The 18,501-nt window shown below is 43.3% G+C and overlaps 1 protein-coding gene across 1 annotated transcript; it reads left to right on the top strand.

Annotated features, from left to right (window-relative positions):
- The first annotated feature begins 17 nt into the window (after positions 1-17).
- On the top strand, positions 18-8,592 carry armc1 (armadillo repeat containing 1). The gene is made up of 7 exons (XM_071924000.2): positions 18-261; positions 818-1,029; positions 1,801-1,892; positions 4,188-4,380; positions 4,974-5,090; positions 5,241-5,315; positions 5,996-8,592. The coding sequence occupies exons 2-7, from the start codon at positions 868-870 to the stop codon at positions 6,185-6,187; spliced, it is 831 nt and encodes a 276-aa protein (XP_071780101.1). The 5' UTR covers positions 18-261; positions 818-867; the 3' UTR covers positions 6,188-8,592.
- Positions 8,593-18,501: the final 9,909 nt, after the last annotated feature.

Genomic DNA, 18,501 nt, shown 5'->3' with positions numbered 1-18,501 from the left:
GAATCCGTATGGAAAACTGGGATGTCCTTAGCTACAAAACAGTTGTACCCATTGATGGACCTAAAAACCCAAACACTGGCCACCGCTGCTAGCTAAGGCTAGCAAAGAAAGAGTGGCAGGCCTAGGGAAATTATTTTGAAAAGGGTTTTTTCAAGGTGTCATCGATAATCTACTGTGTTTCTCACTACGTCGTATGTGCATTTCGAACTGAGGTTGTTCATCTGAAGTTGTCTTATGGTTTTACTGAAAACTGACGAAAAGGTAGGCTATCGTCAACTAGCTAGCAAGTGAGTTGTTAGCTTAGCTGCTGAGTCGCCTCTGTTCCACAGGGCGTGATTTGAGGTTAGCTCGGGGTCGTGTATAGTGTCTTACGGCACAAGGATGATTTATCTTTCGCCTCATGAAAATCGTTTGAGAGTACGTTAGCTGTAAAGCGTAGAGTTAAATCTAACATTAAGTAACCATGCTAACCTACTTGCTATTCTTGCCTGTAACTGGAGTCTAATCAAGCCACGTTAGTAACACGGGTCACACTAATCAGTCAGATAATTCAGCACCACATTTCAAAGCTTATCAAAAATAACCAAAAAGTCCTTCAAATCTCAGGCTAAGCAAACGTGGTCCACGAGAATGGAATGGTCATATGAGTTTGATGTTTTTCGGCAGTGAGACTTTCTTTTCCAATAGTTTGTAAGGTATATTTAGCATAAACATAATGTAGAGGTTCAAAACTTGCATGTGAATTTTTCAATAAAAGACAGAAGCTACATTGGTAATAATATCAGCTCCCTAGCTTACCATATTCTTCCTTTGCCAGTAGAGTAAAGAGGCTAGTTTGATGTGCATGGCATCAAGAGAGGAGGCACCATGAGTGGGGAGCTGGATGCACTAACTGTGGTGAACCAGCTGCGAGATCTTGCAGCAGACCCCCTCAACCGAAGAGCCATAGTAGAAGATCAAGGCTGTCTACCAGGTCTCATCCTTTTCCTGGACCACCCCAACCCACAGATTGTCTACTCTGCACTATTGGTAAGCTTAATCCATTTTGCATTTATATGTAGACATGAAAGACTATTCATAATACACACAGTTACTGTTGTCTGAAAGGAAATTATAAGGGCGGAATATAAAATGTTGACTGTCTAGAACCACCATATAGCTGGTACTGAATTACATAAACATAATTGTTGAAATATCTAAAATGGCAGGTTAGAAGACATTGGAATTTGTTCAGGGGGAATAATTAGTTGAGATCCCTGCTGGTTCTTTAAATTAGCTGGTTTCTGCTCCTGCCATCCTTTGTCCCCCCCTGCTGTCCAGTGGAGTCAGAGCAGGTTGCAGTGACAGTGCGAAGGGCATTCCCTCCCACTAACTGTGTCCCTGCCACAGACAGACACGTGGTGGCATTAACCCGCAACATCTTAGAGAAACAGGGGAATGGTGACATCTACTGTCTGTTTTGCATTTCTGAAACCAAGTAATGTCATTCCGATGCATTTACCCCCACACTGTATGTAGTGTAAACACAATAAAAAGCCTCTACACTGCAGTAACCCCCCTTTGGTACATGACGTAGAATGTGAGTACAAGTCTAAGTGGTTTTATGTAATAGTTGCTCCTTGTTGGTAACCCGTGAAGCGTATAAACACAGAGTGAGTGGCTGTGTATTTATATTGGTTACATAATAGTATACCATTGCACACGCACACAAACTCAAACAGCTCTCTCTCTCTTATAGTACCTCAATGGGTCTGTCGGCTTTTAGCAGTAAATGGATAACGGTTGCCCTTGTCCTTCCAGGCGGTGCGCTACCTGGCGGAATGTCGAGCCAACAGGGAGAAGATGAAGGGCGAGCTGGGCATGATGCTGAGTCTGCAGAATGTCATGCAGAAGCAAGTCCCTGTCACCACCACCTCACAGACACACACACACACACACACATGTGCTCACTGTGCACTTTTTTTTCACAAAACCTTAACCTGGGATTTCTTTTGTTTTGCGCTGACAATGTGTGCCTGTCTGCAAATTTTCCAGGCAGGAAGATGTCCTCCCATTTGCCATGTCAGGATGAATGTGATTAATGTTGAATTAGAATAGGGTGGTAAACAATTAATTTGCTGTTTCTGCATGTCAAAGATTTTAATACATCCTGCCACCACTCTAGCATTTCAAGATGAAGCTACTCAGTGTTTTTACTGATGTAGGCTTATATTTGTTCTCGCTTTGTGCTGGAGTTGGCAGGTCATTTTGCAGAGGTAGCTCATTTTGTATGGTATGTTTTAAAGAGGATTTTTAGTTGCTTGTTTTTAGCCTAATTGATATCTTTCAGAGACGTTTTTTTAGAAGCACTTGCCCTCAATTCCATTTCTACATGGCTAAAAGAACATGGTAAACACATCCTGGTCACCCATGTAGTGTCATAGGGTGACCAGGGTTGTCTGAGGGTGTCTGGTTTGAGGAGGTGTTGTGCTCCAGATAGCTAGTGTTACCAGAGGGTCTGTGGCAGTTGTGCTAAGTGACTGCTGTTTATCATTAGCACCCAGATAGGAATAGGCCTATCTTCAAGTGGCCGACAGCAGGTTGTATGATTTTTTTTTTTCTCTTCCTGCGGCACAACTCTTGCTGGCCCTGGAGTAAGCAAGTCACTTCAGCTAGTGAGGGGTGCCGTCAAGAAGAGCCCTGCAGTAACTGCAGCAGCTCCCCCTCCTCCCAATTCAGTCACTCTGACTTTGGGTAGAGGTCGATCATAGCTGGACAGAGTGGGAACACATGGCTGAGGGGGAACGTCTAGCAAAGTTGCACCAAACAGGTGTGAAAACCATTTGTACTCCTTCAACTCTTAAAAAAAAAAAAACTGAAGACAGTACAGAGCAATTGCAGTTATCAGAGAAGTTGTTTACAGCAGACCCCTTGTCCATTCTCAGTGAAAGAGAATGTTTGGCCTCCAGTATGGCCGACAGCCTTCCACTGAGCTGGGGCAGGAATGTGTTGTACAGCTCCGGGGAGCACGAGGCTCCCAGAGGGCCGCTGTGCCAGACAGCTGATGTCGTATCTGGTTACTATACATGGAGTGATGGCTTGGTGACATATACAACAGTACAGCTTGCAGGGGTATCCCAGGATCCCTCACCGAGTATCAGTTCTGGCACTACAACTGACCTCATGTGGCGTCTTCAAGGAAAGCTGCTGCCTACTAATATTATGCTCTGCTTTGGTTTTCTGCTAAGAGAGCAGTAAACCTTAGTGAAGCACAGTATAGGCCTAGTGAATGTGGGGTTGGCTGGTATGGTGTTAGGGGTGCAGCCTAACATTTTGGCATAAATTATTATGCATAAATAAATGTGGGATATACAGACACGACGGGGACTGGGTGCCTGTTTTTGCTGTGGAAAGGTTAGGTGGCGGTACGGCTGTCACTGGCCCCCTGTGGCAGGACGACCACCTCCTGACTGCAGCTGGATTCTAGCTCTCCAGCGTCAGGCCAAAAGACGGTGACCTTTAGAAATATCAGCCTCTCAGCTCTGGGATCAGATCCGGGCCACAACCCATTCTGGAGACAACAGTAGATAAAACAAGAGATCATAGTGTGAGGATTGGAGGTTGTAAATGGGAGCTTATTGGGTGAGTTTCAGTTTTAGGTTGGATTCAAACTTCTCGTCTCACGCTCATAATTTCGTCATAATTTGTCTGGCTTTGCGTTTGTATTGCTATCATGCTTTTGCTTTTCAACAGAACCATTTTAGCGCAGTAATAGGCATTTACCAGTGCACAAGATCTGATGTAAATGCCTATTGTGTTATGAACTTGGATGAGCGCATAAGTAGAAACCAGGCTTAGTGAGGGTTGTTATGTCATTACAGGTGAATTAGGGCTAAGGACACTTCTAGGAGGCTCAACAGTAAATTCCAGCATCCCAGAACCACCCTCTTCTATACCTGCTGTTGACACTGATAATACCTACATTCAGCTGCACTACAGTTACACTACTCATACAGTTAAACATACACACACACCACATCAACAAACAGATAATTTCAACTCTTCAGTCTTATCATCAGTAAGCTTATGTACCTCTGACCCTTCTGTCTTGAATTGGCCAATAGTCTTAACTACTGTATGTAAATCAAACTGAAATTAAACAGACACAGCCACCGCCACTCATCCTCTTTACTCCTCTCCCACTAAAGGAGTACGTCCCCTGGGGAAACCAAATTGCTGGCCTCTGAGATCTACGAGATTTTGCAGGCAGCTGGGAAAGAAGAGGCGGAACAGGCTGAAGCGGCTGCTGCCTCCTGCCGGCGTAAGGCCCAGTTCTTCCTGGGCTCCACCAACAAGAGGGCCAAGACCGTGGTGCTGCAAATTGACGGACTGGATGACCCCGTAAGTGGTTATATCGCACATCTTAAATGCATATACACACACCAAATGTCTGTTAATGCACAGACAAATAGATACTGGATAAGTTTAGCTGGGACCAAAAACCTTGTTGGGGTAGGGGGGCATTGTGGTTGTTGTCACGGTGATGTCAGTGCATCTTAACAGTGTCTATCTGGCGTAGAGCAGGGGGTCGAGGGTCAGGTAAATGTCAGCCATTGAACAGCAGGACGTTGAGATTGAACCTGAATGCTGCTCTACAGGAAGCTTGCACCTAGCCAGATCACATTACAACAGACAGACGGCCTCTGGTGGGCAGCAACGCTAATACTGCAGCAGAGACACACAAGACTGTGGCAGCTGAGCTCTGGCAACATAGACATGTAAACCACATGTCTCAATGGAATGTGGTTTGTAGCAGTTGAATGCCAGTAATAAAATATAATGTACTGAAATGTAAAATATCTTCCTCTGAATGTTGGTTTGCCCAGATCAGGGGCTTTAAGCCACAATCACTTCCCTAACTAGTAACTGCCATGTTTGCCTTGCTGTTTAACACATCTAATCATACCATCCCCCTGCCTCTTGTTTGTTGTCAGACTCGGAGGAGCCTGTGTGAGGAGGCCCTGCTGAAGATCCGAGGGGTCATCAGCTTCACCTTCCAGATGGCCGTCAAGAGGTGTGTGGTCAGGATCCGCTCCGACCTCAAAGCTGAGGTAAGTGTCTGTCTAAGAACTGCTACTGCACAATGATAGAGGCTTAACATCCTTTGACAATAAATTCCCCCAAAGTGTTCTATTTTGACTGAAAGCTAAATGTACTGATGTTCAGAGATGAAACTAAAATGATCAATTTGTTTCTCCCAGGCGCTGGGCACAGCTATCAACTCCACCAAAGTAATGACGGCTCAGCAGGTGTTGAAGGCAGAGGATGGAGAAGAGGTAAGGACGGTTGAGATGGAGACATGAGAAAGAAAAAACTGTGACATTTAAAACTTTGATAGGACACCGATAATGGCTACACATAACACTCACTTTTTCACATAGATTATAATATGTCAGTTGATAGGTCTATGTTTGGTGTCTGTATCTCTTTACAAGGGAGCATAGCCCCTTGCCTATGGTTGAGAGTTATTCACACTGACATGATTAGCTGGTCACATCTCTGCCTCAGCCTGTGGGCTACTTGTTTTTTTGCCAAACACATGACCAGTCCCAATTATGCCCTGCAGAGCAGTGTGTTACCGACTTGCAGTACCCACCCAAGCTGAAGCGATGTTTGAAACTGCTGCCTTTAAACCAAATGAAACTCCCAGTTTTTTCTTTTCCATCAATCCATAAAGAATTTGAGTGTGTGTTGCCCAAATTAAAATGGGCCAGTTAAAATAGCTATCAGAGGTTACATTTCTAGTTATACATCTTGTGGCCAGCAGGGGTCAGACCTGACTCAGTCATGTATCTGAGTACAGTAGACGGTATTTTGGCTCTGTTGTTAAACGCCTGTGTTTTGTATCTGCGTTGATCCTGCAATCTTATAAATTAGTTTTGTGTGCTTAGTGGTAATTCAAACACAAATCATTGTCTTTGCTTTTTTTTCTAATATATTTCTTCTGTCTGTATAGCTGATGGTGCCATTCCAGGAGGACTCTGCAGTGCTGGTGGAGGAGAACACAGACATCCCAGACTACCTGCCTGAGGAGGAGAGTCCGTCCCAGGAGCAGGACAAGGCCGTCACGCGCGTAGGCTCCATCACCGACGGCATGGGCTGGCTCAGCACCGCTGCCAACTTCCTGTCCCGTTCCTTTTACTGGTGACCACTTCCTGTGTTCTCTGCTCCCCCTTTTCCCCCAAAGTACCATCCGACTGCCGCCTTAGCCTCTATCAGCCTAGTCCCGGCCTAAGCTCTTCCTCACCTCTTTCAGCCCTACACTAGTCTAGACTCCCCTCTGCAAAGCACACAGAGCCTGGCTTTGTATGTGCAACAAGCGCTGGACTGCCAAGTGGAACCTGCAATAACTTTAACTTGTGTATATATGATGCATTGAGCTAAAAATCACACCACTGGCTGTATGTGCACAATTATATACTAGCTGCATATGTATCTTACAAGCCATAGCCAGAGGACTTCAGAATCGGTCTCCCACTTTTGTTCTCATACCTTGTAATTTTTCCTTCTGATGCGTCCAACATTTTGAAACCAAATAGTATTGCAGAAACATGTAGCGCTGCGTTGCCAGAGTTGACTTGTGGCAGGACGTCATATTTAATTGTTCTGAGGCTGCTTCTGCATTAGCTGAAAATCGCGAGTTCCTAATTTTGTGCATGGGTGTGGGTGCTTTTTCTGTTTTTCCCCATTCATTATCCTGGTGTATTTTCATCCTTTTTCTTTCTTTGCCAATCATTTGATTAGACTTAATTTACTTTCCCTCCCCCTCCTCTGAGGGACTTTTTTTTTTTTTAAAGCATGCTGTAATTCTTGTGTGCCAATCTTGCTTGCTGCCCTTATTACCGTTTATGCTTGTTCCATGATTATTGTGTGTGCCTTTTGACACTTCACTGTAACTACTATTTATTTATCATTGTAACTTGATTCAGATGATTTGAGAGCTCTTAGCTTGTGCGATGTAATATTTGTGCTTCCCAGGTGGGTTGAAATGCCCCTAGCAGCAGCAGGCCTCCCCCAGCTTATATCTCAGTGAGGGAGATAATTTCAGTAGAATTAGTAAACTAGACACCAGCAAGAGGCTGTAGCCCACTCAGCCACTGGCTGACATTAGCTGCCTCATATACTGTAGGACTGTTTGATGCATACTGAAAAGGGAAGTGATTAGCTAGGCTAATTAACATACTGTACCTTGTTGCGCTTTAGTCATTTCTGTCAAGAATTGGGACTCCTTTGATGCAATGAAGAAAAAAGCGTGTGAGTTCTGTTAGTTTGTGTTTATGTGGTGATGAATTGACTGATATCTCCTTGTGTTAATTGCACAGATTTAGGCTACCTCTGCTTTTAGCCTAATATTTTCACATCAGCATCATGGTCCTCTATAGTTTTAGCAATAACCCCGATCAGCATGGTGAAGACAACCTGGTTAAAAGTCTTGATTGACACCTGCTTGCCAAATCCTTCTGTGTTACCTGGAGGCTCATTGACATTTTTACAATATTGTAAACCCACCTGTTTGATTTTAATTTTCACTTTAGCCAGCAGTGTCCTTAAAGCAAAGATCTTGTTGGTGCGCGCACATATACACACGCAACACGCACACAGACACACACACACACACACACAGGACTGACCAATGCTGTCATATGGGCAGTAATGGTAAACTGTATCAGGGGTGTGGATATGTACATTTTGTAAATGGTGCCTGATACCTTGTCATCTCAGACCTTACATTGGGAGGGAAAATTTTGTTTTTCTGTTTTTTGTAATACTAATTTGCAATTTCTTGTCACATCATCTGAATTTCTTAGGTTAGCAAAATAGAATAAGAGGCTGTAGCAGCATAGAATGGTAGATATTTTTTTTCCTGATTCTTTAACACTTACAATCCTGTGGCTCGCACCAGTTTGAATTATTATCTCATTGGATTCGTGTGAGTGTCATTAACATTTATTATATAAAATGCTGACTAGACGACCTTGATTGTTTTGATGGTGGAGACGTCACAGTTGGTTGGGGTCAAACTGTCAGAGGAATGGCATTGGATGACCTGAATGACCTGAGATGATCGTGGCTATTCACTGGAAAAGCAATAAGACATTCATAAGTCGTATTTGAATTAAACTCAGTAATTTTAGTCCATCAACAGCCTCCAAAATAATGTGTTTTGAATAAGAGGTCATAGTAGCCTGCAAAGTTGAAGTTGAAATCATCAGTATTAAAATGTAATTATCTTGAGTCTTCCTTATTTGTCCAGTGTGCACAGAATCAAAGTCTCTAAGTTGCGCCATGTAAATTCATTTTAATATTTGTTGTTACACCTCATACTGTATAGAATAAGAGAATACTTGAACATTGTTTCTAGGAACTGTCCTTTTCTGTATTCACCTCTGTTAATTTCCCTTTATTGTTAGATTCACTACAACTGGTTGACAAAGCAAGTCCTCAGAAATGTAACTTCATGTGTACAGAGCGCATCTGTCATCAAATGTAATATAATGTATTGCAGATCTTAAAATGGTTGATTCCCATTCACTGTTAAAGCAAATAATGTTAAAACAGACTTAAAATCAAAACTGTGTCTCATGTGCTTTTTATTCTCAGGGCATTTTAAAACAGACACTACTGAAAGAATATAACTGGGCAGTCTTGACCCATCGCTTCCCAGATATTACTGATAATCTCATCTTTATGTTATCTGCAGTGGCCACTCTCACACACCAGTGCCGCAGACCTCACTTTGTCAAATCAAATTGCTGAGGGCAGCGACCATTCTTAGTAGAGAGATAAAATTGTGTTTTCCTTACTGGTGCATAAGTGAGGTGCCCCAGGGCGATCCTGTGGTCTGCCCACCACCTCCCCCAGCCCTGGTGCTGGTAGGCAGGCAGAGGCAGCAGCCAGCCCCAGCTGGAAGCCCTGGAGCCACTGCTGCTGCTGCTGCTGCTGCCTCCGCTGCCGAGCCTCTGAGGAGATGGTGTGCCAAGCTGGAGAGGAGGCTCTCACTCCACAGCTAGATCATCTGGATGGAGGGTGACTAGAGAGCATGTATAAGGACAATAGTGGGTAGTATTGTTCACACAGGGCGTATCAGCCATTGGAAGAATGATTTTGAATCTGCCCAAGTCATTATTTTATTTATTTAAACCTTTATACAGAGAAATCCCATGAGAAAATTAGATCTCTTTTACATAGGGGCCCTGTGCACAGTCAAAAACAAAACAGACAAAATATTTCAACATGGACAGACAAGACAGACAATATAGATATACATTAGAAATCAGAAGTCACTATAAAAGTGTTTCAAGTAAAGTCTTAAAATCATCCAAAGTGATTAGAAAATTCCAGTTTCAACACAGCTTGTAATTCATAACATTTTCTTGGGGCATAGAACTTTAAAGCTGACTTTCTTAACTCTTTCTTAACTTAACTAAAATCTAACCTGGGACCAGTAGCCATGTTTGCGCTCAAGTCAGGTAGTAAAAAAAAAAGGCAACTTGCTTAGGAGAGTTTTGTAAATGAACAGCATGGCAATCTCTATTCACTGAGAGGGACGGCTATCCCACATTTTGGTAAAGGTTACAATAGCATGTGTGGAAACAGTAGACAGTAGGCCTATACAGTACCAGAGCTCGCTCTCTATACTGTGTACTGCATTAAGAGGCTTCAAGGTAGAGGCAGCTGCAGGCTTATAGATAATGTCACCAAAATCTGAAGTAATCTGTACATAAACAGAGTGTGTGTCTACGTTTCAACACCTTGATGCTTACATCTCCCCTGCAATGCCACAGACAGCTTGTTCATTGTAGATGAATACCAACAATTCACAGTGACCAAACCTATGAGTATCTTCATTTAGGAGACGGGACATGTGAGGCCTCTGGCTCAGATTTCTCATACATCACCACTAGAGAGAGACAGTAAGCTTGGCAAAGAGAAGAAATGTAAAAATGTGAGGTCCAGAGTATAATCTCAAAAGATCTGATAAAAAAATAAAAAAGACATAACTCGTAATTAGATGACTTACGATTTCTAATGCTATTGAAACCCTTGCTGGAAACTGCTGTTGTTCCATCTGGTCAGTTTGAGTAGAGTTGAATTTTGAATGAGAATAACTCATCAGTCATAACCTTTAACATACTGCAAGATTATGATATCTTTGTTTACATCATGACAGCATATATTTGTAGGCATCTGGCAATTAGACCTCTAGGGGGAATTGTACAGCCATTAGGTTTAGTTTAGTAGTTAATACAACATGCACCTTTCCCCACAATGCCTGGGCACTAATGTCTGTGGAAAAAGCAATAACACTAAAGTTGGAGCATTAGCTCTGCCCAAGTTCTGCTTCCAGTTTAAAATAATTTTCTTCATGGATTCATATGCTGCCTTGTAATGATATTACTGCACTCAGAAGTTCCTGCAGATAAGGAGATATCCTCCAGAGAACACAAAATGGCATTCACCTCTCATTTTCAAATTAGAACCACAGACAATCTCATTCTCATTCCTTGAGTTCTCCAGATAAGCTTCCCCGCCATTTCCCACTTCCTCATTTCCCCATCCACATCAGATAAAACACAATCAGTGGCTGTCTTGTGTACAGCCACTCGGCCCGCGGCCATATCAACCCCGTTGCATATTTGTGCATAAATGTGTTGTCGGTATCACCCGCCCACCTGTGTGTATTTGCATGGTTAATCTGTGTGCAGGGGCGAGGGCCTGATGGAGGGGAGATAGGTGCGTCTCCCGGCCCCGGGGCTCTTTGAGGAATTTTATTGGAGGTTCAGCTCCCAGTCAATGGGATCAGCCGTAAATCCCGCTCAGAGTGTGGCAGGAAATGATGTGACTCCGGCAATTTATGTCAAATAACTTTTGAGGATGTGTGAGTGTAGCGATCAGCGCTACCGGGGCGGCGATAACTCTTCGGCAGGGGGGCCCGGTGAAGATTTAATTGAGACATTTTTCTTTATCTGCAGCGGAGCGCCGGAGCCGTGTTGTTGTGTAACGAGATGTAATGTCTCTCTTTATACGGGGGGTCAACATCCAGGATGAGGGAAGGTCACGGACTGACTGTTTGAGCATCCAATTTGCTCACGTAATACCCGCTCTGTAGAGAGGAGGGTAAAGACACAGCTGTGTTAGGTGAGTCCATACAGCCTGCCACAGACATGCATGAGGAACCTGCGCTGAATGTAAGGAATATATATGGTTTTATGATGGAAAACTACTAATACACTTTAGTGTGGCGTGCGCTTGCATGTCTTTTGTGTGATCCTGTGAGTATGTGTCTGTATGTGTGTTCACTGCAAAAAAAAAAAAAGATATAAACAAGTAATTTCGTTGTTTTCAGCCAGTACTTCTTAATTGTTTTCCATAAAGCAAGTTAAAAAAAAACAAAAAACTATACCAATAGAGTGACAACATTTCACTTGTTTCAAGAATTTCAGAATAATGCAGATCTCTCCACTAGCAGGCAGGTATTTTCACTCAAATTGCAGAAAATTCTTGAATCAAGTTAATTTGCATTGGAAACAAGTTAAATTATCACATCCAATTTGCCAGATTTTTCACCTAGCCTATTTGAAGAAAAATAGGATCATAATACGAGATGAAACGACTCGTTGTAAGATGGATATTTTTTGCAGTGTGCATGTGCGTGCGTGCGTGCATGTGAGTGTGTGTGTGAGTGTGTGTGTGTGTGTGTGTGCGTGCGTGCGTGCGTGCGTCTCTCTATGTGTGTGTGTGCAGTCCTCCTCCCGCAGCAGCTTGGGGCCCTGATGAGATGCGTGCACACACAGGCAGCTCATAATTGTGGCCGTAGCTCATTATGGCCCCCGGATGATTTGGAGCCGCCGGGGGGAGTCTCGTCCTCTGACACCGCCACGTCCGCCCGGCGACAACCACTCCAGGCACTGATTGGTGGGATGAAATATTGCCGGCGAAAATTAAAAGGTCCCAGTGTCAAAATAATTCATGATATGCATATCTTCCTGGCCTGATGAAATCGCTGATATCTGGATTAGGCGGATAATAAAAGCGATCAGGCTACAGTTAAACTATTTCAGCAGCAGCGGGGGAGGCGTCTTCTTTATGTGTCAGGAGTGGCGGATTGCAGGGTCAAGATACAACAAGTGTGTGTGCGTGTGTGTGTGCGCGTGCGCGTTTATAATCAGTTTGTGCACGCGTCCCATGTGCGCCGTGCTCGCTCCTGTTTGTGTGTGTTCTCCCATTACAATGCAGCAGCCTCTGTCTGTGAGTGTGTGTCCGCATGTGAAACCCTGTCAGGTTGTGTGTGGCGGGTCACTCCACACCCCACCTGTGATTTGAATATCTGCTGTAATTGTCCCAAAACGGCTCATCAGTGGATCTGCCTGCTGCCATTAGGGCCCAACAATATGGTGTGACATTCAAATTTCCCTCAATGACAGGTTATTAGGAGCCCCAAGCAGCCGGCACATAATTAAGCACCATAACGTTGACCTGTAATATGAAGTGATGGCAGAGTCGTAATGGGCAGGAATGAAATAGGCACTTTGTTAAAACACAGGAGAACTGAGAGGGGGCCTTGTCTTATCACACCTGGAGAGTTTTTTATACAAAGATATAGACTTTTCTCCACAGAACAACTTAGTCATAAAGAGAAGACAGCTTTATTCATTAGTAAGTTACAGTGTTCTTAAACAAAATTCAACTCTCATGTTTATCTGATACACTTACAGCCAAATAACTACTATTACACAAACTCTGGTTTAATAACAGTGAGCAAAGAGCAGCTGCCATGGCAACTACTGTCACACGCTTACAGAATGAGATAATAGTCACCAAAACCATCCAATATTGCCAGTAATGATGAATTTGACTATGCACTTTAATATTTACAAAATAACGTGTTTAATGCCAATATCACTGAGTTTTGTTTCTCTATCAGATTTTGTATGTTATGAATCTTTGGTATATATTTCACTTATGGTCCAATTTTACCCACATAGATGTTTAGCGGTGTGAAAAAAAATTCTTTCAGTCAGAAAAGAAAAGCAAAAAAACAACCAGAAAAAAAAAAAGTGCGATTTTCACTTGTGACACTAAAAGCCTATTACACAACTTAAGACATGCTGTCTGAGGCCCCCGCTTTCCCCTTTAGAACAAGTGGACGTTGTGATGAGCAATGGACCCATCTGCTGTGCCCTCTCCTCCAACTGGTGTGTGAATATGATGTATTCTGTAGGTGCCGTTTCCAAGTCAGAATATAATACCAGTGGTACCTGGAAAAGAATCCAAAAACTCTGCGCAAAATGATGATTAAAGTGCGATCTTACTGTACATTAAGTGTGCTTCTGAGGCACTCAAACACATAGAGGCTGACGTGGGAGCTTACATTCAGTGTACGAGTATAGGCACGTCTAGGCTGAGCATCAAAGCAAGTACACACAGAAAAATAATGCTGCGAACTGGGTCTGAAAATGGTTCTTCGGAATGATGCCATAGAAGAACCATGGTTCCATATATGGTTCCACAAAGAACCATATATGGGATATTAAAAGGTTCTTAATTCTTAGTGATTGGATGGTGAGTGATGGCATAAATGTGGAAAATAACCAAACCCCTCCGTAGTATATATTGTGCAATTGCAAATGAGGCTATACAAGGGCAGATAAACAAAAACACAATGCAGGTGTCTAAGCAAAGGAGTGCAGAAATGGTTCTTTAAAGAACCTTGGTCTGAAATGGTTCTTCTATCATCACTCTGAAGAACCATTTTCGGCACCTTTATTTTCCTTTGTGCACTCTCATCTTAGTAGAAATGGATTTCCTAGAACAAGTGTTTGGTGTCTTTTCTGTTGTTGACATGATGTTTTTAACGGGCTATTTAAATGCGCAGTACAATAACAAGGGTACAGGTTTTATGACCCCGTTCTACTTCCTTTTGACTGAATTGGACCCAGCGCTCACCTTCAGATACTAGGGCAAAGGAAGTCTTCATGTTAAACTGTGGGCCAGGGGCCTGTGTAATGGCGGGTTTGTGGCAGGGTTGCTGAACAGAAGGTCTGCACTTCTCTCCCTCCCTCCCTCCCTCCCTCCATCTCTCTCTCTCTCTCTCTCTCTCTCTGCTAGCCCTCCCTCGCCCACCCCCCTTTCATAACGGTGGCAGATGGCTGCAGATGAATCCCTCATAATCATGTCAGGACGGCTCCTCCGATCCCAATTCATCTCTTTAAACACATTTCATCAGACGGAGAATTACACAAAGATAAAGGCGGCCGGCAGACAACAAAAGCACACAAAGATTGTCCTTGCAAACAAGTGTTCCTAGTCCCTAACACCACTTAATCATTTGTGCTCCTGTTATTGCTCCTCACCCCCTGTGCAATCAACTCTACCCTATTTTCCTCCTCCGTCTCTCTCACTCTTTCCCTCTACCTCTTTATTTATATGTTTTTCCATACCGTTAATTGTCTCCCTCTCCAGCTACTGTCTGTCCTTATTAAGCATAAATCTTTCTAACAAGCTTCGCTCTCGTCCCTGTCTTTCTCTCTCTGTCTTTTAAAAAGACGGGTGTGTAAAATCTTGTTCTCCTCTCCTCATTGAGTCCCGGTTTCCGATGGCTGCCCTTTTTGGAGGGGTGATAATTTGCCACAAAGCGAATTGTGATTTTTCCCTCCCCTGCTGTGACCCTCTGTCACCCATCCGCGTGATGCCGTTAATTGTGGATCAGGTGAAGTTTGTCTCACCTCATTTCAGGGCCATGCTCTGCTAGGGCCATTCTCCCCACTCAAAGGCCACATAATTTCACAGCCTCCTACTTCTCATTAATCCCTCCTGAGTGGCTGCTCTCTAAGTTCCAGATCACAGATTTGTTTTGCTCTTGTTTTCTGACTCACTGCCCTTCCTGCCCCACCCACTCGTCTCCTCCGCCTTCATATTAACCCCTTCGGCGAGACCCCTTCTTCCCCCTCGCTCTCCAGTGCGCCGAGGTCTCTACTGTATACCCTCATTCTCACATATTCCCTCCAGCCCCTCTCTCCTATCATTTCCAAATCCTTAAATTAGGCTAACCTTCGATAGCCCATACTCCAATGTGTCTCCAATGTCAACCTTCCCTCAAACCCTTAATCGCCTCTCTGTCTCCCCACCTTACACACTTTCCCCAGTCAAGGATTGAACCTTTTGTTCTGTACCTCTGGGGTGGAAGCTAGTCTGTACTGTGAATGAACTGGACATGAACAGGGGTTTAGTGGTTTCTTCTCGGTAGCCTGTAATGCCAGCATCGCCTTTCATTCCAAAACAACTCTACACCAGGCTGCATTGTCAATTCAGCTGTGTTTCTGAATAAAACCTGTAATCTTCAGCCTAATGAATATCAAGTGACAAACTGAACAAAACAATAGGGACTGAAGGAAAGCATGGAGGTTTGTGTATGTGTGATGTGTGTGTGTGCGTGTGTGTGTGTCTGAGCACATGTGCATGTGTCTGATCAATACAACAGTCAGACTTTTCATTCCTTCGCGCTAAACTTTTTGTTGATTCATAAATTATTCATGAGAAAAACTGAAGATCTCTCATTAACATAAAATAACAATTTGCTAATTTATGGAAACTCCTAATTACTTGCCTTATTTGCCATGACCATATTAAATATTCATAAATATGTGATTATTTCTTTGATTTGACTGTCGTTCAGTTTAATCTACTATTTTTGCTCAACAATAGCGGCGTGCCATCTTGTGCTGTGTACACCAAGCAAAACAAAAACACAGGAGGGAACAATGAACAATACTGTGCATCCGTAGATCTCATACTCAAGAAAAGGAAATAATGGTGTCTTCAATTGTTTTACTCTTATATGTCATTACACCTGTATTTTACATTATCCGGATGCCAAATTCCATTGTATGGCTTTGTGGTTGCTGATGATTTGGAAAGGTCATTGGTTGCTGATGTCAGAGGTCATGATGCCTAACTGAGGGTTGTACTTTTTTTTTATTGATTCAAATGCTCCACATCTGGGAGTGAAATCCACATTATCAGTTTTTGCCTGCAAGGAAAAACTCAGCTATTTCTCAAATAAAACAGTCATCATTGGATTTACATTACTGTGAGATATTTTATTTGAGTGTGAAACCAAACTGTGTCATATGAGAAGGTCATGTAAATTACTTCACAGCATGTATACATTGAACAGTATTCTAGTCTGAAGTAGCAGAGAAATGATAGGGGAGGAGTAAAAAACTCAGACTACACAGGCTTGTACATCATAGTGTGGCTGCAGCTTCATTTCATAGTGACTCAAAATCAAAATGCATTAATTCATTTGGCTTTCACCCAGAACTAATCTTTTCATTTTCCGTTCTGCAGCCTGGAAGTCAGCTTTCACTCCAGTTCATTTCGATTACTCAAAAATTGAAAAAGACTGAAAGAGAATGTGAGAAAACGATGATTCTATCTTTGAATATTTCCCCTTGTCTTAGCAGCGCACCACAGTTGTCAGAGGGAGTCTCGGCCAAGTTCTTGGGAGAAAGCAGAGTCTCGGATCCCATCTGGGACAGCTAGATGAGGTCTCTTGCTGTCACCGCGTCTGTTGGCAAGGCTGCATTTAACCTCAAATTTATGACTTTGTTATATCAGAATTAATTACAGATATTTCCCCCCAAAGTGAGTGACGTTGACGAAAACGCTAAGCGCAGGCAATTTAGCTCTATTTGCAGATTAATTTGGGCCCACCTGTGATGCTTGGTGTGCTAAGTAGGTACATCAGTTTTAATTACAGACCTCGCAGAGTGGGTTTAGTTAAATTACAGTATTAATTATCACATTTACCAGATATCAGAGTGACAAACGGTTGTGGAGAGGCGCTTCCCTCAAACCTCCTGTTTCTCCAGACGACGGCTTCACTTCTGTCCTTCAAGCAACCTTCAAACAGTTAGATATGATGGAAGGCTTTGTGTCTTCGAGATGTCTGAAGGAGAAGGAGAAGCATCTATTTTGATTTATCACCTCCCACAGACTGCCAAAGGCCTCTGAAGCTCAAAGCCAAAATTTCATGGGCTTTTGTCATTCCACGCTTCAGCACAGCGTCCGCCTCTGAAGAAAGTTTTGTTGCCATATGGTAAAATTAGGCCATAAATTGCAGAATGAAGAAAACACTATACATAGATAATCGCGCGAAGTAGTCACTCCCATTATAAAGGGAAAATAAGTGCCCTTTGTCCACATCATTACCCTCTTCATTCAGTCAGACACATTCATCTCTTCAAGGATAATATGATTCATGCTTGACTGCCACTCGACTAGACTACATCTGAAAGAGAAAATAGCAACCTTTGACCTGTGGGATCCATTCCAAATAGAGGATGTATTGAACCACGAGTGTTCATTTTAAGACATTAATCTTCTCCATGTTGCACATTAAATATGAGGTATATGTTCCATCTGAGGACAGAATCAGCAAACAGCTTTTGCGGCTGGATTTAACAATTGTAAATTCACAGAGAATGAATGTTGGGCAAAATAACTGGAAATGTTTGTAGATTTTTTTAAGCAAGGCAGTGCAGCTGTATTCATGATTTAAAGAGCACTAAGGCAAAGCAACCCACATGGTTTTGAATAAATTCCACAGTATCTAAGCTAAGAGACAGAGACAAGCGCAGTACGGAGGTCCAAGGCAATGCTGAAATGGATCCAGGGTTGGAACCGAGAGAGAGAAGGTCCTCATTTAGCCCTTGGCTGATGTTCTCTCTCCTACCAAAGTACTATATTAATCATAATCACACAACACCATTAGACTATGTCATTCTATTAAAGAAATCACATTATCATACATTTCATTAATTAAATCCGAACCCAGTCCATCTACTCCGAGGAGTGCCCCATCCGGAGGGTAAGAGCAGGAGACGGAGGCGGCGGGGAGGGGGGGAGGAAGGTGGCAGAGGGCAGGACACTCCACCACTCCACTCACCATCTCTCCAAAGTGAAATCAAGGGGACAGATTTGCATGTCATGGGCTTCTGGGGGTGCTGGCTTAGACAATAGCAACTGATGATGGGGGTGGAGTGGGGAGCCTGGGAAGCAAAATCCTTCTGACAAGTGTCTGTACTGTGGAGAGAAGCAAGAGGAAGAGATGGAGAAGAGGGGAGGAAGAACCGACACCCACCCCCACCCCCCCACCCCCTAAATGTAGCGTAATCACTGGCTGGGTCGGGGGGTGACACTCTATGACATGATGGGGATACAGAGGCTGCCGATGCCTCCGCCCTGACACAAACAAACATCAAGTGGCTGTGAAGAGACACCAGTGTTACGGACACCTACTGGATGAGCCAATATATGTATGTCTCTGCCCAGAATGGAGCACAAGGCCCTCTTCATTATCATTTCTCATCCTCTGCAATTATGCTGTAGTATTGCACCTACAAAACCGATAGAGATACACAATTAGATGAAAAGAGATAATGAGATTCAGGTAAATGC

Source organism: Centroberyx gerrardi, chromosome 22 (genome assembly GCF_048128805.1).
Source record: "Centroberyx gerrardi isolate f3 chromosome 22, fCenGer3.hap1.cur.20231027, whole genome shotgun sequence".
NCBI classification, from domain to species: Eukaryota; Metazoa; Chordata; class Actinopteri; order Beryciformes; family Berycidae; genus Centroberyx; species Centroberyx gerrardi.
The sequence above is the reverse complement of the archived record's forward strand: the minus strand, read 5'-3'. Positions and strand labels throughout refer to the sequence as shown.

Excerpts from the sequence above, each read along its gene's own strand:
- armc1 (XM_071924000.2), top strand. The coding sequence starts at position 868 with ATGAGTGGGGAGCTGGATGCACTAACTGTGGTGAACCAGCTGCGAGAT. Across the intron at positions 4,381-4,973 it reads TTGACGGACTGGATGACCCC|ACTCGGAGGAGCCTGTGTGA; the intron begins GTAAGTGGTTAT and ends GTTTGTTGTCAG. Across the intron at positions 5,316-5,995 it reads AGGCAGAGGATGGAGAAGAG|CTGATGGTGCCATTCCAGGA; the intron begins GTAAGGACGGTT and ends CTGTCTGTATAG.